Genomic DNA, 22,422 nt, shown 5'->3' on the forward strand with positions numbered 1-22,422 from the left:
CCTGTCCGCTCCATCTTCCACTACAAGTCCTCTTTCTAAGCGCAGCTCTCTTTTTATTTACCTTGTCGGTCCATCCTCGTTCCTCATTAACTCCTCCCTTCCTCTTTCAACCACCGCTACCATCCACCCGTCTCTTTCATTCTGTCTCACTGGCAAAGCTTTTTCATTCAAGAGTGTTAGGATAGCCTTCTACTTACATGGCCTTGAGGAAAACGCTCTGCCTCTTTCTGCTTTTCCTTAGTGACATATTGTCTTTGCTTGATGAAAAGCTCATATTTTCAATACTTCAGGCTTTTAGGGAATAAAAAAGTCTGTTTTTATTTCCACTGTCATGCATTTATTTAAACTAAAAATAATTTGAGAGCGATTTGTAAACCTGGGATCTTTTGAACATACAAAAATATAACCCACACTGCAGCTTCGAAGTGTATGTATATCTCCTGCAGTGGCTTATGTTAAGTACAGTAGTACATAACTGTTGACTTCTTTCCCTTCAGTATCTGGACAATACTACATGATTACGCACATGCTTCGTTGCTGTGAATCTTTTGTTTGTATGATTAGATTTTGTGGGAATGGCGGACGGAAAATGTACAATATAGAAAGGTAAATACACAGAATGGGATTTCATTAAAATCTCAAACATTATAACTTTGAATCTGTAATAATAAATATAAAAGTGTTTTTTTGGCCAAAATTGACTTTGTAAAGCTAATATTGCAAGCGTGTTAGCTAACAGTTGCTTATGTAGACATCCAGCACTTACATAGAAACCTTAGAATTTATTTGTTGTGTTTCTGGCCACCTGGTAAGTTCAATATTTACTCTCTTTAGCTCTGTTTTTGAGAAATATGTGGCTCTTTAGCTGCTAAATGCTCCACTATGTTCACCAGATACCTTTTGCAAAATCTGTTTATCTCCATTTCATTATCTATTCAGGTCTGTTTCCTTATTCTGTGCAGAAACACACACACACACACACACACACACACACACACACACACACACACACACACACACACACACACACACACACACACACACCTTCCCCATGTCTTGAGTTATACTCCATTGTGTGCAAGCAAGAGGTCAAGCACACAGTCAGTGCTGTATGAATACAGTAAAGATTCACGCTACACCCACTAGCTGTCTTCTTTGCAGCAGGAAAAAACACCCTCGATGGAACCCTTTCACCTTGGATGCACACTTGGGCAATCTTTTCTTGGATGTACGTTTACTCATACTGCGTTGCAAACATTATTTAAATGCATGCAATGCAGTGATATGTTGGCTATAGGCACGCTGGCTTCCGTAAGACTTGGTTTCAGATTCTCAACCATCCAGCAGTTTAACTAACGATGCATAACACATGCAACACACTGTACATCTGGACTCATCTTACAAGTGAGCAGTGTTAGTGAAGAGTCTTCAGTTATGCTCAGAGTTTTCCTTATTCGCCTGTGGCAGCCTATTTATGCTGACTTGTGCTTCACTCCAAGTCAAGAATCTCATCAGCTCAATTGCCATGTCTTGAAACGCGTCTTCAAAAAGAACCTCAGATCCCTAGGTATCTATCACTCGCTTCTCAGCCCGCTCTCAGTTAGAAGAGCTGAGGAGGAACCTCCCGCAGGTTAGAGGAAAGGGGCCGTCTAATTATTGTGGTTTGTGTCAAATCTCTGTAAATAAAGTCAGCTATGCCTGTGTGTCTGTCGAACAGGAACTTGTTTCTTCTTCCTGTGCAAGAGGAACTCCCTTACACTCAGTCTATTTCTGATCTAATCTCTGAGGACTTCATTTCTCTCCCTCACTTTTTCAAACTCCCTCTCACACACACATTCTCTGACACACATTTTCTCCTCTCCTTTTCTTCTTCTTACATTTGAGTTTCTTTTACATTCCTGCTCTCTTGATTTCACACATTCCCTTGTGTACAGAGGCACACATACCCAAACCCTGCCCCCGCTGCCTGCGCATTTCTCAAATCTTTTCATAACCTCATTTACATAAGGGAAGTTGTGTTTCAGGAAGTTAGTTTGAAACCCCTTTAGTATTGCCATTCCCTTTGAAATGGATTATGTAACACCTAATGCAAATCTGGTGACACATTTAAAATATTTCATGTAAAAGCAGTAGTTGTTATGATGCCCCAGTGAAAAGTGTATTCTTATTCTTAAAGGCACATTTAAGGCTAAATCACATGTAATTGATGAAAAAAATTGCTCTTTTTTCATCATCCTATTGAAATGTTGGAACAATCTTTTCCAATGTATCAAACATTTTCTGAGCTTTCATAGCTTTGTGGAAAAGATCAGGAGATTACACTATTAGTAAAACAGCTGTATTTTACAGTAATTATCACAGTCTGCATCTCTGAAGACATCATCTCTTAAAGACCATTCTCAATGTCTGACGTGGCTGTACGTATATATAGTTGTAGATGAGAACCTCATCTGATGAAATGTAGGGTTCATTTAAAATTTAGGGCAGGACCTTTGTTGACTTGGGGCTGGTTTGCAGGAAAGTACATGCTAAGGGATGCTCTTGACTCTGGGTAATAAAAGAATCGCTTTGATGAGTTTTTCTTTAAGCAAACCTAGATTTGAATACACTCAGGTTGAGTTGGGTGTTGATGTTTGAAGCTTCACATAATGCAGCCTTTTGCCGTGCTCCTGTCCCACTTCCTGGTTGAGTGTCTTCATACACATCTCTATGTTAATGCATGAGCTTTACTGTACATGGATGGTTGTGAAGTCATGGGGAAGACATTGGTGTATTCTCAATCAATCGACTATAAAAGCTGGCATTCAAATCAATGGTTTAAAATAACAGCCAGGGCGTTGCCTGTATGAACAAATACACTTTGCCATCGTTAAGCTTTCAAAAATGAAACTTAATACTTCATGCTGAATTTTCACATTAAAAGTCTTTGGGCAGTGTTTGTTGCATGGCTGTGTTGTACTGGTGTACAATGGAATTGCACAGGTGGTTAAAGGATCCTTATTCGGACACATTATGTAAGGAACCTTCCCCGCTGCAACACCAACGTTACTATTTATTTTAGTAGCAATACTAATCTTTTGTTATTGTTTTTACCTTTTTCTAATAACTGCAGAAATACTAGGAATATTTGCGCTTTACAAATGGCTGCTCCTACACCATATCTTAAAATTCATCCTTCTCTGATTCATCCTTCACACATCGGCTTCTTTTATGACGACGATTCAGTCCTCCATTTTATTTATAACATGTTAAACCAAAAGACAATTATGATGCTTGTGTATTTATATTTTCAGACTGCAATTGTCACGCACTTGAAATTAAGTGTGCGTCCAACATTCTGTAGCATGTGTCAATGATACAATGAAATGCACCAAATGAAACGAGGGTGTACAAAAAAGTAGGGTTATTTCACAGAAAACCTTATAAAAATGTATATTTATATTCAGAACTCGGTTCATATAGGTTATGAACCTGCAAATTCCCAGGGATCCCCAGGGATGTGAGTACAGTGCACCGCGTGAAGACGGACATAAGGAGGGTAATTTATTTCTTAGAGGAAATGGTGAATATATAAACAACATACGATTTAAAACGCAAAAAAACATTCATTGCGTGTTGGAGAAAAACACACTGCTGAAACTATATATATATCTTAGTGGCCAGAATATCTATATATGTACCTACTATTCCTACAGTACCTATCACACTTACAAACCCAGACACACACACACACACACACACACACACCTCCATGTCAGAATATAACAGACAGGGCAGCTGTTCTCACTCTGCTGAGTGGCCCCCTGTCTAATGAAATGGGCCAGGAACATGATGGGGTGAGTGCTGATCGTCCCCTCAATCAACACTGTGGAGAAAAGCTTTGGATGCTTCACTGGGCTCCCAGCATGCAGATTAGAAGAGGTTATTGAAGAGAGAGAGAGAGAGAGAGAGAGAGAGAGAGAGAGAGAGAGAGAGAGAGAGAGAGAGAGAGAGAGAGAGACCGAACAGCAATCAGCTGTTGCAGAACAGAGAAGTAAACCTGTGGTCCATAGAGTACGGCCTCCTGTGTTTGCATTTCATTGCAAATTCTTTTTTTTGGGTCCCTGGCACTTTGGAGATTTAATTCTCCAACCCTAAATATAAGACAATATTAATATAACAAAAGGATCCATCATGCTCTACAGAAAATCATGTTTAGTTTATCGGGTCCAAAGTATTGATCCATTCTCCTCACCAATTATCTTTCAGAGGACCAAACCCCAATAAGCCTCCAACACCTCAACAATTGTTTTACAAAGAGCGACATTGTTTATAGAGTGGCAGACCCAGTTAGCTTTCCATCATAATTAGTTAGATTAAAGATATACTCTACGTGTGTGGTGTTTGCTGGCCATCTTCACGCTCTGACTACAAAATATGGCTTCTAATAAAAGGTTTCCATGAGATTACAAAGATATCAGTCCTGAAGTAAACGTACTATTGGCCTGAAATGTGCTAATATGATAGCAGGAGTCACTGAACCACTAGACTACAATGACATTGCCTTAGTTGCAGCATGACAGCAATTTTGTTTCCAGACCATCTTTTATCCCATCAATGCTACACTGTATTAATAATGAGTGGAAATGTTTGCTTCAATAATGCATGACGATCAGGGATACAACTGCTCTCTTACACATTAACACCATCTGCAGTTTTTTGAGTTTTAAGCCTGTGATCTCCGGCACATAATTGTTGACTGGGATTTAAACCAGCTGCTGAATCTAAAAAATATATGGGTTGACTGAGTGAATATTGGAAACTGAAGAGCAGTGGCACAGGGATGAAAGCTACATTTAACACACCAGATAATGGTGAGAGCATTAGAGGGATAAAACACAGCCGACAGATAAAGAGGAGGTGGAAATGACACAGCGAGAGAAGAGACTGTGCTGGTTGACATATGGGCTAATTAATTTTAGACCAGGGTGGAAAAAAGACAGGAACTAAAATAGGAAAGAGAGTTGTCTCTCTGACAGTCACAAATAATACAACAAGATAATCCTATTCCCTTCTCTTTTCTCTTGACCTCTAAGCATGAACTGTACACACACACACACACACACACACACACACACACACACACACACACACACACACACACACACACACACACACACACACACAAAAAACAATAAAAACAAACATCACTGATAATATTCCTCTTATACTAAAAGAATAGGAAAATATTTGAAAATGTTTTACTAATCCAAGATTTCGTCCTGCATCAAAATATTAAAACAAGCATTAATAACCCCTCTTATAGCACCTATGTACTTCCTACATACTGTGTCATAACTGCTATAGGTCTCAATGAGATTCTCAACAAGTCTCTGATTTCTTTGTAGCATCTAACCAGGAGCCAATCCTTGACATCTCCAACACAGACACAGCAGGTCGTCTCCTATACAGTAAAAATGTCTTTGACATTTACCTATTTGCTCTTAAGTGATTATTCTAGTATAGATGGAAGAAAAATGTAAAGGCAATTTGTGTCAACCTCCATACACGCTGGCTTTGGCTTCATCCAATTTGTGATGACAGGCTATAGGAAACACAATCGGATGCAATTAGAACTGAGAGCTCAGGTAGACTCCCACGCTATCTTTATAATTAGGAGGAATGCATCATTTTTAGATGAAGTGTGAAAAATACGAACTCCTCCACAGTTCTCTATTTTCAAAGGACAAGAGGAAATGAATCTTCAATGTACACTGAGTGTTGGAAGTTGCTTTATCATACAACTGCTCACTGTTAAGAAATGAATTGAACTCATTTTGATGAATTTGAATAAAATCTGATTCTTTCTGGTGAATTTTTACACCCCCATTGGCAATTATTTTTCTCATCGTTTTGGAGATCATGATACTGCACAACAGTTTACAATATTTATTTTGAATACTGTTGTATTTATTTGAGGATGCACACTCAAACTACAACAATGGAGCAGAAATAAATAATCTTGTTGTTTGCTAATGAGCCTTTGAGGGCTGTTAAGATGGGTGGGTGGATGGAAAGGGTCCAAGTGTAACTTAATGTCTATTTGGAGAAGGGCTGAAAAAATGTAAGCAAACAGAGCATCCCTTTATTAGTAACAAAACAGAGACATCCTTTTCTCACTGGAGTTGTAGCTGTGCAATATTTCTAACTGGGATAAAAGCACTTTTAAAGTCAGCGGAGTGTGTGCTCCAATTTGCAATTTGCCAATTATCTAATCATTTTGCTTAAGTAGCGCAAAATCCATTTTTCATTTAATTTTAGATCAAAATGCAATGGAAGACACTTTTGCCTGGAACTTTGGACTCTGCAGCTTGACATGTAAATGCTGCAACGCTTGAATCACAAAACATCAGCGAGTATCATCTTTGTAACCTTGAATGTGAGAAGAAACATTTCAGGATTAAATGTTTTTCTTTTTCATCAGTAATTGTCTTCTCAACTCGCTCTTGAAAGCTATAAAAGCGCGTGAGAAAGAAAAAAAAGAAGCAGAGAAGAGAAAAGATCAAAATAGATTGAGTCTGATGAAAGAACACAGCTAAAGATTTATAACAAGAAAGATTGCAGAGGAAAATGAAACTGAAACAAGAATCAAGAGAAGCCAGCGGGCTTTGGCATCTCGAGCGAGGGCTCTCATGTCACTGTAGTGACTGAGCGAGCAAGAGAAAAACAGGGAGGGTAATAGAGTTGGGTACACAGTAGCCTTCGCGAGGCATAATGAAAAGGTCAAAGAAGCATGATGGAAGTATAACATGGACACTTGAAACACGGGCGGAGGTTGATAGATTAAGTTTGAGAGAGAGAGAGATTTGTAAAAAATGCCTTCCAATAAAGACAGAGTGGGGAAGAGAAGAGGAAATTGCTTGAAAAAAAGAAATATATCTGAATAAAGGGTGAACTATTTCCAATGAATGAATGTGGCACCATGTATGAACACTGCATACAGTTCTTGTAATATACGGTACATTCCTGTGCACTGACTCAGGTATTAAGAGATCTTATTTGCATTGCCAGTTAGATTACTGAGTACTTTTCACCTTAAAATGTTTGAATTGGCTAGATATTTGATACAGATTTGGTTAACGTTAGGGTAACACTTTGGTCATATGTAAATGCAGTAAGACACAGTTGAAGCCGTGCCTTCCTTCTGGTTTCCACTTATGTATTTTATTCCACACATTGATGACGGCTTCAACTGAAATCCACAATAACATTTGAACCTTTATTATATATAACTACAACCCTTGACACCTTCATTTGCCATTCATTTGAAGTAAATCATTTAAAAGTCAAGACATCTGAGCATCTCATTGTCAGGAGCCAAATAGTGATTAGATGTTAAGTGTTTTCTCAGATAAGACTTCTTTAAATCTCTGAGCCTGTTAGAGAATGACGTTGATGTATCTGCGGGCATGTAAGGCACATAAAGCAATATAATGAGAGGCTTTGGGTTTCTACTAGAACATGTTTACATGCTTTAATGCATCAGCACTCATTCCGTCTGTCTGAATATACCTGTATTGACTCTCTGTTTGAAGCGCTCCGTTTCAGCTCCTGTCTCTTTAAGGCCCCCTCCGAACAGTCTGATTGGCTTACAAAAACAATATGATGCACCTGTGTAAAGGTAGTTCCCAAGTCGTTGGTTTATATACTCAGACACGGGGCTGTGTATATTCTAATGAGCCTGCATGTGACATAGGAAGAGGAGCCAATCTCTATTTTCTGACGAGGCAGCCCACAAAAGACTGGGTTGTCTTATTTCACAGTTTGTGGGTTGGTAGACACTCCAGAGACCCGGATGTATGTGCACAAGCACTGAAAAAGTGTTTCATAACATTTAAGTAATTCTGCATTAACAGTTTTTCAAATGATGTATTTTGTTAACTTTCATGTGCACATTTTCAAAAAGAACTTAAATAGAATAGAAAGCGCACCCCACAAAACACTTGATAGATAATATTCCTCTAACTATGTGACCTTATGATATACTTTATGAAATATATTCGGATAATATGTTCAAGCCAATTGTCTTGTCTTGTCCATTCACTATTTCCATGTAAGATTTTGGAAGAAGGCCCTTCACAGATAAGGGGACAGAGGCTGGATGCTGTAGTGCAGGGGTCGGGAACCTTTTTGGCTGGGAGAGCCATAAAAGACAAACATTTTTTTTATGTATTTCCTTGAGAGCCATATAAATTTGAATGCAACTTTACGTGTGCATTTTTTAATATAACACGTCTCCGAGTACTAATAGAGGTATGAGTGTTTCATTGAACAGGTGCTCTTTTATTAAATAAACTAAACGCTTACGTTATTTATCTCATATATGAGCACGTTTCTGTGTTTACTGCACGGGTGTCAAACTCAAGGCAATTATATCCGACCAGCGAGAAAATATCATATGTCTGTCATAACTGGCCCGCCGGTTTTGGTAATTAAATCAATGCATGGCACAACCACGGGGAAAGACATTTGAGGAAGAATCTCAGAAATGAAAACTGAACTGCTCAGCAATCCGTCTGCAGTTGACTTAAATATGTTCCATATCTTTTTGCACTTTATGTGTATCCTGTTCAATAAATGTGGACCGTGTTTGGCCCTCGACGTAGTCCCAGTTTTTAATGTTGGCCCTCTGTGAATGAGTTTGACCCCCCCCCCCCCGTCTACTGCTTGCTTTGCGCAGTTTCTCCTCTGCTCAGTTTCGCGACGGGCAGGGCTCTGCCCCCTACACCCCTACACCCACACCTACACACACACCTATACACACACACACACCTATACACACACCTATACACACACATATACACACACACACACACACACACACACCTATACACACACACACACACACCTATACACACATACACACACACGTGTGTAAGTGTGTGCGCTGTGCAGCCTGAGACAGAGCGGAGGAAAGGAGAGGGGAGAACTAAAAACAAATCCGCTGCTAAATGTTTTACTTTAAAATGACACAATATAATTGTTTATTACTTGTTAATCATGTTAAAAAATGTCAGCTCAAAATTGTCTGCGAGCCATATCGCGTCATCGAAAGAGCCATATATGGCTCGCGAGCCATAGGTTCCCGACCCCTGCTGTAGTGAGACAGATGGGCGGAGAAGCACACAGTTTGAAAAACACTCTTGACAATGACCTTTTTGGTCTTTCTCCTCGCATTACACAAGCCTATAATTTTCTGTCTCCAACCTTTGCTGTGAATCAATGCTGCTGGCACTAATCAAGCTTCAGGTTCAGAGGATTCATTTAAAATGTGGTCTGTAATAAAGTACCAACCAAAATTATTACTCTCGGCATTGACTGGCATAGTTACTACTTACTAATAAATGGTATTAATTACAATTTAGGCTTATTGGCATAACTTTGACTTTGACTAGAAAAATATTCTAATTCACAGATCAAATCCTTCACAAACATGTATTATTTTAACTTTAATATAAAGAGTGTGAGGTCACTACTACTAGGTCGTCCTCAGTAGTGACCTCACACTCTTCATATTAAAGTTAAAACAATGCTATCACAAAAGAGGGATGCGTAGTGGAGATTTGGAAGGCAGAGAAATAGATGAGCATTCAGTAAACACGCAGACATGTTGGTAATCAGGCAGCTATTGTATGAGATACCAAACCCAATAATTGTCTGTGCTGATATGCCTGCATTCAGATGATTTTGCAGTCAGTGAATGTGTTAATGAGCCTGTGTGTTTGTGCACATTACAAAGATCATTGTATATGTAACACAGGCACTTTACGAAAGTGGTTTAATGTTAAGGTGCTCTCTTGTCTCTTAGACGTACAGAACTTGAGCAGTGAAACTGCATTTAAGTAACATAAGAGACATATTGATCAAAACTAGAACCAAATGGGTATATTGATTTGAACATTCTTTGAAAGTGCACCAACACTGTAGGGTAGTTATCATAGTGCTGTATCTTAGCCTTTTTCCTTTACTGCACAATATGAAGGGTTAGTGAACTTAAACACAGGAAGGTTCTGATTGGCACGTTACACCCACACTGTGCTTGATTGACATATCTCACCCTTCTGGTTATCTTGTTACACCAGTTAGGGTGTGACAACCTAACCAAACCTTAAAGAGATAGTTTGGGTGTTGTTAGTGGGGTTGTATGAGGTACTCTTCCATAGTCAGTGTGTTACCTACAGAATATTGTGGTCAACCCACTTTATAAAATTATTATTAAGACTATTTCCAAACGCTTTGCCGTTAGACACAAAGAGAAACTGAAGCCGTTATCTATGCTCTATTCAAAGCCACCAGACTACTTTGACAGTAATTTTACCTCGCAGATCACGGGAGTTGCTGGTCTACTCTTGCCTCGATTAGATGGTTAGTTTGTGACTTTGGTCAATCCATATAAACCATAACACTCAAACAAACTAAAGCAGCCTTCACATGATAGGAAATTCTCTCTCACTGCGAGATAGTGCACAGGTCCTTGCAGTGGAGGCAACACCCAAGGTAGTGCTTCCGCTGCGCTCTCCAGCACAGCCAGCACAGACCGGTTTTATTTTGTGACGGCAGCTTTAGGCTAAAATATGTTTGTGCTGCTTCACCCATCCACAGCAGTACAATGCTGGCGGCTGATGGTGTGCTCGACCACCATCTACTGTAGGTAATACACATAATTACCTCATTCTACCCCACAGTCTGAAATATCGCTTTAACTAGTGATGTGCAATTAATCAAATTTCAATTAGGATTTTTGCTTCCAACGATTATGAAAACAAGATAATCGACACAGAACGATTATCGAGCCGCATTCTGTTTCACAATGACACTCTCGTATTGTCTTGTGTTATAAATCCAGGATTTGTGGCATTATTCCCAAGATATCTCCGCCTAACTTCAACCTCAGCACAGGTCTAATCGGCCAGAATGATTGAACTCACCTTTGTGTGCAGGGCCTTAAAGTAGAGTTAACTTCATGAGTGTGAAAGTATTCTTGAAGTACTTTAATACCTTGTAGTTCTGGAATCCCTCGTTGCTTCAGAAGCCCCTCCAAAAGACACTACTCGTAACTTGAACAAATGATCAGAAGCTGAAGACAGAAGAGCCCTTTCAAAGATTTATGTTGCGGGTGAGGAGGGCCATCTTTTTTCTTCCTCTTGGGTTTAATTTAAAGTTACACTGCCACCTACTCCTGTTACCTTGAGCTATTTGCAGGGTTTTATGGGTAGCCTCACAGTGTTGAAAAATCTCTGAAAGGGACAGAGCTCGTCACTTAACAGAGTAAAGTTGTGTTTGTTTCATGTGAATCTACAATCAGAGTGGCAGCAGTGGAAGTTGATAAAGAAACAAGAAATATGATGCAAGAAAAAAGTCCAATGGGAGTTACCGAATTATTTTAAAGACAATAGTCAACACTCATATCAACATTATATACATAGTGAGTACATAGTGTCTACATCATTTCAGCATTGTAATTAATGACGTTTATCGACAATATATAATACATTAATATAATGTATAATAGTCATAACATAGAAAGATTTCACCAAAAGGTAGTTTTGAAATGATCACCACAGACCTCTGTGATAACAATATGTCAGCATGAACTAGAAGTTCATTGTCACTGAGTAACAATTGTTTCTGTTCTCTTTCTTAATTTTCCAGAAATCTGCTGGATAAAGACACATTCTCCAAGTCAGATCCATGTGAGTACAATATACATATATATATACATACGTATTTGAATGTTTGTCTATGCTGCGCAGTCATTCCTGTGCATGTACTCCAATCTTTAAAATAAACAAAACACAGCTTTCTGTCCTGCTCCAATTTAGCTTTTTCTCTTTCCTCACTTTTGGCTTTTGTGGACATGTTGCTCTGTGATTTGTTAATGCTTGTTTGTAACATAAATTTCCAATTTGGAATCTGCCTGCATTTCTTTGATTCTCTCTTTTCTCTCTCTTTGCCCTTCTTTTATTTTCTTTCACAATATTTCATCTTTTCCTGTCTCTATCTGGTACTTTTTCACAGTGTGTGTGCTCTATACTCAAGGTGTTGAGACTAAACAGTGGAGAGAGGTAAGTGTACACACACACACACACACACACACACACACACACACACACACACACACACACACACACACACACACACACACACACACACACACACACATACAAAGTAAGTAAATTACTTATGTCCAATTAAGTTCCTGTTGTTCTCACTGTGTAATTGTTATAATTGTGTTTGTTTGCGTGTCGAGTGAGGCTCTAGTTAGGAGATTTAAATCTTTCTATTTTTCCTTTTACTGTGAGCATGCAGAAGTTGGCTTTCAGTTGAACATGCCAGGGAAATAGCCTGTAATTGGACGCTTCAGCCAACAAAGAAGAACCCTCGCAATGTCATGATCAATATGTTGACATTCTGGGGCACTAAGTAGCACGCTGGGAAGGCTTTAACCCAGCTTTTACTGACACTTTATGTAGTCCAAGCAGCATTACTGTCTCCTCTCTATCTGGCCATTTTGTCTGTTTGTCTACTAATTTGTTCTGCAGGTAAACTTTTAATAACAGCTAATGAGTTAATGCACCGGATATTACTTATTAACGGCTCTTTAACTCACTGTTAAAGCTAAAATCTGTAAATGTTCTTCCCATTACTGCCCTCTCCAGCAGTAAGGCGTAAATGAACTGATGTCAGAAGTAAAAATAAACATTTGTTATTGAAGGTTGTGCTTTTTTTGTTGTGCTCAAATCTCATTAAAAGACCAAAACCGAAAGTTAATTGATACATAGAGCTCCATTGTTGGCTGCAAACTATTAACCCTCGTCATACTAACTAGGGTCCTTTCTATCATAACTCACAGCTGTTATATTCTATCATTCCATTTGTTCATGACTTTGTCAAACAATTTGTTCTTCATGACTTCATCATTGTTTTCTGTTTCTGTTTTAATTTGTGCTTTATGACCAATGTGTTGGGTTCATAGGTCACTCTCACAGAGGCACCCTGTCACTCATTTTGAAGGACAGAAAGGCAGACACACATTTCCTCATGTACTCCTATATACGTTTTACACAAAATATAAAACTGTAACTTTTCTAAAATGTTAATCAGATGACATTTATTACATAACTAATAATGTTTTGAGAAGAAAGAAGTTAACATTTTGGTACGTTTGGTTGTTTCTTACAGTACAGTTTATTCCTGACCCAGTCAGTAGTCCTTGTATGTTAAATATGTTGGTGACCCACACCTTCGCACTGATATCTTTATTTTAATATGGATGTACATGGATTCTGTAGTTTATTTTGAGCCAAATCAACAAGACCCGTCTGCTGCTCACGAGAACAACAAATCCATGGTTGAAAGTAAACCCCAACAAATGTGCAGTTTACTTCTGTTTGAGTAATATTTGCTATAAACGACGGTGGCCAGCTTTTTTTTAGAAAATAACTGAACCTTTAAAAGAGAGATGGACTCTTCATTAGGTTAGTTCATAATAACAGCAGTATAGAACCAGCATTATGTTTTTGAAAAACTGAGCTACAAAGTGCTTTTAAAGAGAAGAAAGTGAAAATAAAACATTAAACAAGATAAAGTAGGACATACTGTAATAACAATGCGGATAAAAGTTTAGGACAGGAACATTTAAGTGATATTAGAATAACACAAACACTCGAACACGTCTGATAAGTAAAGCAAGTCTAAACTAAAAAGCGAGTCTAAGAGACACAAAAGTTATTGCTGAAGTTAAGTAAAGTGGTGACATTACTTTACTTTGGTGTCACATGGTGTCAAATGCTCCCCCTGCGCAGCCATGACTCCATTTTGAACAGACTTGTTATTGTCAACTCACGGACACTTTTCTCCCTGGCAGAGAATGGATAAGACATGATAAAATCCAAAGAGTGATATTTACTTTGTTTGTGTTCTTTTAGTTTTACTTGCCTTCATGCGTCTATGAATAATTGCAAATCTGAACTACAGACTTTGTTTCTCTGTGTGTGTAAAATATATTTGCGTGCATGCCTATGCCCACGTTCCTCCCATAACAGAGTTGTTGTCTTTGATGTCAGCCCCCCATATTTGACATCTTTACTCACCCCATGCAAATTGTCAATGCATCTAAGTGGCTACAGATATTGTTTCTACAGACCTAGAGCACTGTGGATGTATAATGGATAGTAATTTATTGGAATTCATATGTATTTATACAGTCAGATGACCCTCATCTCCAGCTTGTGTTTACCCGGTCAAAGCAGATGGCTGTGTGGGCTTTCATTGAAATATAGCTGAGGGACTGTGGGGGATTCAGTTGTGTACGTGTGAAGATGTGTATGCATATGTGTAAATATATAAAGCATAGGCGTACGCATATGTGAAGATCTTTCCATAATAAATCTCTCTTTTGCACTTTGATTTCCTAGTTGACAACTACCGATTGTAAGACAAGCTGTTAATCCAATACACAAGTATTGGATTAAGTATAGTATGTTCGCTGATTTTGATGTAAAAATAGAAACATTTTAGTTAGTGATTTCCTCCTGGAGATAAATCATTACAACCATAATCACGGAGGTGGGTGTTGATGCAGCTCCAGGTAACGCTGTGCGAGAGGGAACGCTCCCAAACCTCAGACTGAACAAGCGAAGCCAAACAGGTGAATCACTAGCGACTTGTAAATAACTTTTTCTGACATGTACTTCTAACATACCCTTCAGGCTTGGGTCACATGTGATGATGATTTCCACCTCCCCCAGTATTTGTCGTGTGTGAGGCCATGGTCGGACCGTACACCACAGCGCGTTCACATCGCTCTGCATCGGCAAATCGGCTCGCTACACCCTCACTGTGAGTGGGACCCAGATTCCCCTCAAACAAAACCCGACTGTTTGCTATCCTGGCTCCAAAATGGTGGAACAGGTCGTTCCACCATTTTGGAGCCAGGCTGTCATGATGCCATTGATGTCAAGTCAGCAGGCAGTCTTCACACCTTCCGTCGCAGACTGAAAACTCACCTGTTTCGACTGCACCTCTGCGAATGAGAAAAATAAACTTAAAGGATTGTACCTATTTGAAGCTAATGTACTTGCAAGATTATTTCTGTTCTGAGTTGTATCTCCATGATTGTTTGCACTTATTGTACATCGCTTTGGACAAAAGCGTCAGCTAAATTAACTGTAATGTAATGTAATGTAATATCTTGTTTATGCATTTAGTGCTTTCTTTTAAGCTTTTTGATTAGATGTAGAATGTCTCCATCATTTATGCCGCCACTATGCAAGATCACTGAACTAAATCATCTGTGTGCTTTCAACCTTTTGGTTGCACATGTTCATTCTCCTGCACGGTAAAGTGTTTCCCTCTAGATTTGGTGGGGAAATCATTTTAGGGTGATTTTACTCTACGCCTGATTGAAAGGGTTTTTCCTGGTCCAGAGGGCGTTCAGTGAAGTGTGAAAGCTGTTATGTAACTCAGGCGCAGTGTAAAAAACCGGTCTCAACCTCCGGGTTTGAAAAGTGAAGCCAATGCGTAAGTGCCGTACACTTGTATTCTATTTAATATCCAGCAGGGGGCGACTTCACTGGTTGCTCAAAAAAAGCCAAAAATAAATAGAACAAATAGACAAAGCAGCGTATGATTTAGAGAGGGGTAACCTTGTGAACCTTGTGACAGGTCGCTGTTTTTGCCTTCATGAAAGTTAATTGTAATGTTTTTGGAGCTTGAAAAATGCTTGTACAGCGTTTAGTTGTACTTTGCTCCACCCTCTTGCGTCACTGCTAGTTCCAAAAAAAACAAGATGGTGACACCCAGTAGTCCTCAAAACCAATGAGTGACGTCAAGGTCTTACCAGGAGCATCAGTCAGAAAAGCTTTTCAGGCTTGCTCAGGCTCTCATGGGCCTATCAAGCTTCTACATTAGAGTCCAGCTTTGGCTTCCTGCTCGCTCCCGACACACACATGAATGGCATTAAAATAATTCACTTGCTTGTAATGGGCCCGATAGCTTGAGTTCTTCCGATATTGACAAGGTCTTTGTGGGCCAATGGTCATCACATGACCAGCAATCTTTTTTTATTACAGGTCATTTACAGGCAATTCTACTCAGCCTGGGAGCTGGAAGAAAACCGTATTCATTTGTCCTTATTTGGCTTACAGCCAAACTTGAATTCTTAAATACAACTTTTAATGTACTGCAGTCTGAATAGGGCCCACTATACATCAATGCAGGACTATTGCCAGAACAAAAAGATGTTTCCCATTAACACGTGAAGTGATAGAGCAAGAGAAGGTATATGAAGGTGTATTAAGATGTGACAGGGCCGACCTTTTTCACCTTTTTCCCACTGTCTAATTTATTTCTGACATCACAAGCTACCGTGTGCTCTATGTGTGTGTGTGCAGCTGCACCATTGTGTGCATGTGTCTCTCTCTGTACCATCTATGTGTACATGTTACACATTCTCACACGATCACAGCTCTAGGTCAAAGCTCAAACAAACTTTGGGATGTATTTTCCCTATGGAAAAACGCTTCATGGGGAACAAGTGTGAGGAAGAAATGATTTTCAGCTGGTTGCTTTTTCTCCTCCCTCAACAACAGAAGCACCGTTAACTCTCTTTCATTCCTGGGGGGTGGTCATTATCACGTGTGCTCCTCTTTCTCTGTCTTGGGGAATCTTGAACACACACTTTTTTACTGAAGGCCAAAACAGAAAGAAAGCTCGGTCTACACGAGCTGAGCGATACGGGCAAAATCTTCTCTCCCGATATACTGTAGGTCATTTTATATCTCGATAACGATATATATATATATTTAGCTGGTAACTCAAAAAATGAAAAGTCTATATCATAGGTCTTCAACAGGGGGTTGAAGACTGCAGGTACTGCAGGGGGGTCGCAAATGTGTTTGTAGATAAAGCCAAATAAAAATGTAAAAATGTTTTTGGGGATAATTTTGTATTTTATTTATTTTTTGCTTTGCGCATTCACGTTCCCTCCTGCGCTGTGTTTCGCGAAGGGCGGGGCTTCACTCCCGATGCACACACCTACAGTCAGAGACAGAGCGAAGGAAAGGAGAGGAGTGAACTAAAAGAAAAAGCGTTGAAGACCCCTGGTCTATATGAAAGAACCACATGGTAAAACCTATGTATGTATACTGTGCGCACATATACAGAGTAATCAGATGAAGACATTAGTTTGATTTACCTGAAGTCTAGTTTGTTTATTGCCTTGAACTGAGAGGTAATGTAAATATTTCACATCAGATTTTCTGAGAGTTAGTATGTATTTGTTATTATCAATTTAGACGGAGCAATTGTGTATCATGATATCTCGTAATAGGATTCCATTGAAAGATGATGAACTATCATATTGAATTATCGTCCAGCCCTACTAGTCCTAATACGCAATACTGTCATTCATCTCAGAAAGCAGGACTAAGCTCATTATATCAGCAGCATGTTACAGTCTGCTGAACGTGGTACAAGAGAATACAAATCCATGTTGGCTAAAGAACTACAGGACATTCATCCAGCACAAATCCCCAGATGATAATGAAATCTTTGTCAAGTTTGGAATAAAAAACACACCAAAATAATGAAGAACATTAAAGGCGACACATGTCTTGTTGTCACCTTTATTTTACACCTCTCACCCACAGTGTGTCGGTGTTTTAGGGACATTTCAATATCACACACAGCAGGTCTCTACAGTAGCTGTTGCTAGCCCGAGAAGTTCAATTTGCCATATGTAGTCTGTACGTGTACAAGTCGAGGGTGCGGGTCAGGGACTTCATGGCAGATTCTCATTAGCCAGCTCCAGCAGCCCAGCAGTATCTAATGAACTCCGCAGCACGGTATTGTCTCTTCCACTCAGCAGGGAAAATCACATTATGGAGCTCATCTCCGCCATCACCCGCCTCTTTACTAACCTGCACTCACAGCCTCATCAACACCTCAGGGTCTCTTCGAAGTATGGGCGGCTCGTGGATTCAACATCAGTGTCCTTTTCTCTCCTTTTCTCCCTCGCTGGTGTTAAATTTAGATGTTCAGTCAGTGAGTTCACACAGAGAAAAATAGAACCTTAAAAGAATTGAGTTCAAAGCTGTTTTTATTGTGTAACAATATAGAAGTGTATAGTTTTTGAGCAGGTTTTGACCTAATTGCCCACATTGTATTGTTGTTGTTGTTTTCACTGTATTGATTGAAAGGACATGGTTAACTCACATATCCACCTACTGTACAGAACCTGCTGTTCATGTTTCGTATTTGCAAATGGCTTCCTTGACATTGATTTAAATTTTAGAGTTTGGCAGCTGTCCAATAAAACAGTTTATATTTGACTCAAGCACAGTTGTTGTTGTTGTAGTGCAGTTGTATGATACCAGATTTGACATCTTTATTGTACACTGCAGGCAGGAGACACAAAACAGCAATACTCTGATTTCAATTAGTGGCTGAATTGAGTCATCACTCGATCAGTTGTAACATAATGAATGAAGGATTATGATATAAGATGACATTAGATGAAGATAATATAATAAAATGAAAACTAGAGAAACAGTGATCACTAAGAGTCATGATGACTGGAATCAAAAGTTTGTTCTTTGTTCTTGAAATAAAAATGTAACTAAATGTCATCTGAAAGAAGTTCAATCAACGCAAGCAGCGTCCTAGTTATATTTCACCTGGAAATCATGTTTTTGTTAGGGGTGCATTTCATTCTATGCGGGTGATTTGAGAATGAAACGCTTACTCTTTGTCTCATTTGTGCAGGTTTAGCAGCGATTCTTTTGTGAATTCGCCCCTCAGTCTGACTGCCCTGTGACAAAGTCAAAAGTTAATATTTTGGATAGCGTTGTGCTCAGTTGGTTCATATTCCTAAATGATTGACACACTAAAAACCTTGCTTCCTTGCCTCTGTGTACACTATACTTGATGGGAACTCCAAAGTGGCCGAGTACATACACAAAGCAACACGGGGCAGGCGGCCAAGGAACAACCTTTTTGCCATGGGGCATTCTGACAACTTAATCCGGCCAACAAGCCACTCACAGTCTTAGTAATAGTCAAGAAACAAATAAGAATTGAGGAAGCATATGGATGCCTTCAATAAATGCTGTAGATAACAAACATTGACTTCCTCCTTGCTCGTTCACCAACAGCTACCATCTGAAATCTTCACACTTGGAGTATTTGATGAAATAGTGTGATTCCAGGAGGCTTTCAATGATTTATGTATCTACTGTATCTAATATTTTATCAGCTTCTTGAACAGTATATGCATGTGGCATTACTGGGTCTTTGCCAGCCATTTCTCTGATCTAATGTTCTGCACTTTGCACTTTGGGAGTGAGAATCACACTAATTAGGAGACCTTAATCACTACCTTTCTCCCTCTTCTTCCCACTCTTTTCCCACTCCCACTCTCCCCTCTCCTTTTTCTGTACAAGCCCTCCGCTCTACTTTTCCCCCTTTTCTTCACGAATCTTTAGCGGTTTTTGTTACCTTGTCTTTTTCTCTCAAAGTTGTTTCTCTCCGTCTCTCTCTACACATTTTCCTCACCTCTTGCTTTATCTCTGTCTCTCTGTGGGGTTGATGAGTGGGTTATCCTGCTGTAATTAATGTGGGAGAGAAGTGAGGATCAAGGAACCAGGAAACACAGCCCTGGCTTCTTCTGCACAGCAGCAGCGTGTGAAAGCACCTCCATTAATCAGGCCTCTGTAAATGTATGTGTATGCATGTGTGATAAGTGAGAGTCTGAGAAATAGAAGAAAAGAACGGGGGAAAAAGACAACAGCACTAAATGTATTTGTTTATTAAACAGTGTTATGTTCTCTTGCTTTTCCTTTCACCATGTGTCCCTCCTCACCTCCATCTGTCTCTCTCTCTCCACAGTTTGGCAGAACAGAAGTGATAGACAACACCCTAAACCCAGACTTTGTTCGAAAGTACATCTTGGACTACTTTTTTGAGGAGAAGCAGAACCTTCGCTTTGACTTGTAAGTGATTTCCTTTGAAGTCGTATCAGCTCTGTATCTTCTCCCTCCTGCCCTCTGTCCTCCTTCACTGTGATGCATTTTTCTATCCCTCCGTTCTGTGATAAACCAGAGCCCTGCAATTTCAGTCTCATCAAATAAAGCATAAATATAACCTCTGTGTTGCTTGTCCAAGGTATATTGTTCTATGATAAGCATCCAAACATTTCAATAAGGCTTATGTTAGATGATTGTTGCCAAAGGCAATGGTAGTGGAAACACTGTTTCTAAACTCCCGATAATCATCCACACCCGCATCGCAAAGCATCTTAGAATATAGAAATTCCCATATCTCTAGCTAGCGACAGTCATCACTACACCCAACACAATCTACAGTTGTGGGCCTGAAAAGAGAAGCCTGCTTTTGTTTTAAAAAGTGGAAATCTTCCAAAGTTATCGCTGTAACCTGCATGCTGTGTGAGAACTGAAAGCTCGACATGCTTGACAGTAACAAAGGGCAGCAAAACAATCCATTTACCTCATGAAGATGTGTTGTGACATATGTCTCTTTCTCTGTCCCGCAATAAATCTGCTTCTGGAGTTGTCATTAATCTTTTATATGTAGCGTGATGTCGGACAGCTTGAATGGTTAATTGCAAGCTCCTTGCAGGCTGGACATCCACACAACGCTGCCTCAGCACTTACTGTGGTCAAGCTTTTTCATGGATACAAAAAATCTCCATTTGAAATCAAATAAACAACCATCTTCCTCAAAGCTCCTTCAACAGAATGACCCTTTGCATAATCCTGCCTTTATACCCTCTACAGCTATTACACTGCAATATAAAAATAGATGCAACTTGGCAACTCTGCAGTATATAATTTGATCGTTTTATATCTCACTACAGTGAGATAAACTCAAAAACATTGTATTGTGTGCAGCCTGAGTAATCCCCCGGCAAACAGGATCTATCGTTTCATCTGATGTTTAATATTGGTACATCACATATGCTCCATTTCCTTCACTTTCATAGCTTTGTATTCACATGCAAATACGACCAGGTCCACCACTCATTATCATGGAAGAGGAAAAAAAGGTCTTGTTGAACCTTCCTAATTACTCTGCCCCACTTGTGGTAACATCTGAAAAGATACTAAGATCCTGTCCTCTTTTTATCTTGGCTCATTCTGAATTAGTGTGTGATGTGTAAAGTGATGACCTGTCTGTTTTGATCTCTCATGAGTCCACCCACCTCTTTACATACTGTGCTGTTCTATTTAGCAAACTACATTATTCTTTTCTTTTATCTGGTTATCCTTCCTACTCTGTTCCGTGTTATTGAAATTCAAACCCTTTTCTTTCCCTAGACGTTTGAGACACACTATGTCGTTAAACCTACAAACAAACAAACAAACAAACAAACAAACAGTCAACATGAGATAAGCGTGCTGAGAGTATTTCTACTCAGGTCACCAGGTTTTATTTATCAATCCAAATGTCCTCACTTACGTAGATAAGAGTCCTTTCTACAGCTTTTTTTAAAGTATAATGGTTTTGATGCTTTGATTTTGTTCCCTTTCAGGTATGATGTCGACTCCAAAAGCCCAGACCTGTCCAAACATGTGAGTACACATACAGCATTTTCACTTTGAACCACAGATAAATGGCCAGTCTTGAATACAATCAGAATTATTGGTTTGAATGCCTCTGAAAGAGAAGAAAAGTAAATATCGATTGATCGATTTATCAGTGGTGTAATGGTGGTAATGTTTACATTTTTCAGTTTGTTTAATTAGGTGTTGCCTGCTGCATGGTTTCTTCTTGATGGAATAAAGCAAACCCTTTTATTGCCTGATCACAGACATATCCAAATACAAAGGTGTATTGTTTTCCTTATTCAATGTCTTTGATTTTAAACTTTAACAGGGGATAGCCATGCTGTAATTGTGCTCAAAAATGCTAATTATATTTCTCTATATAATATTGAGTCGTATTTGTTCTTATTGCTTGTATTTGTTTCAGTAGCGGTGATAGGCATTGTGTAATAACTTGCTAAAGTAACATGAAGAAAAGCTTGGATTATGCAATGCTTTTAATCGTTAGTTTCCATTGTAAGCACTATATTACATTACAAGATCATTCTTGTTTTATTTGAAAAAGATAAGTTGTTTTGTATCTATAAGGCTGGAAACTATGGTGACGGAAAGCATTGACAAAAGTTCAAAATAATCAGTTTTGATGATTATTTGTCATATTTGGATATTCAGGGTTTGCATTTTTTCATCACTAACTTTGGGTTTTAGTTCTGGCTGTGCATGTTGTCTTTACACTCTCACTACGCCATCTTGAGCAGTGCTAGGAGTGCTACAGTAGGTATTTGGTATAGTGTTGTGTCCTGGTATATGATGTGCTCTG

General features: G+C 39.1%; 1 protein-coding gene across 1 annotated transcript in view; it reads left to right on the top strand.

The window, feature by feature from the left end:
- The window catches only part of cpne5b (copine Vb), a 104,766-nt gene that overhangs the window by 14,053 nt on the left and 68,291 nt on the right, over positions 1-22,422 (top strand). Inside the window, exons 2-5 of the mRNA XM_029431775.1 lie at positions 11,692-11,732; positions 12,058-12,104; positions 19,927-20,030; positions 21,590-21,629. Coding sequence (XP_029287635.1) covers positions 11,692-11,732; positions 12,058-12,104; positions 19,927-20,030; positions 21,590-21,629 — 232 coding nt within the window. The remainder of the gene's footprint in view (positions 1-11,691; positions 11,733-12,057; positions 12,105-19,926; positions 20,031-21,589; positions 21,630-22,422) is intronic.

The sequence above is a fragment of the Cottoperca gobio genome, chromosome 5 (genome assembly GCF_900634415.1).
Source record: "Cottoperca gobio chromosome 5, fCotGob3.1, whole genome shotgun sequence".
In the NCBI taxonomy this organism is placed as follows: domain Eukaryota; kingdom Metazoa; phylum Chordata; class Actinopteri; order Perciformes; family Bovichtidae; genus Cottoperca; species Cottoperca gobio.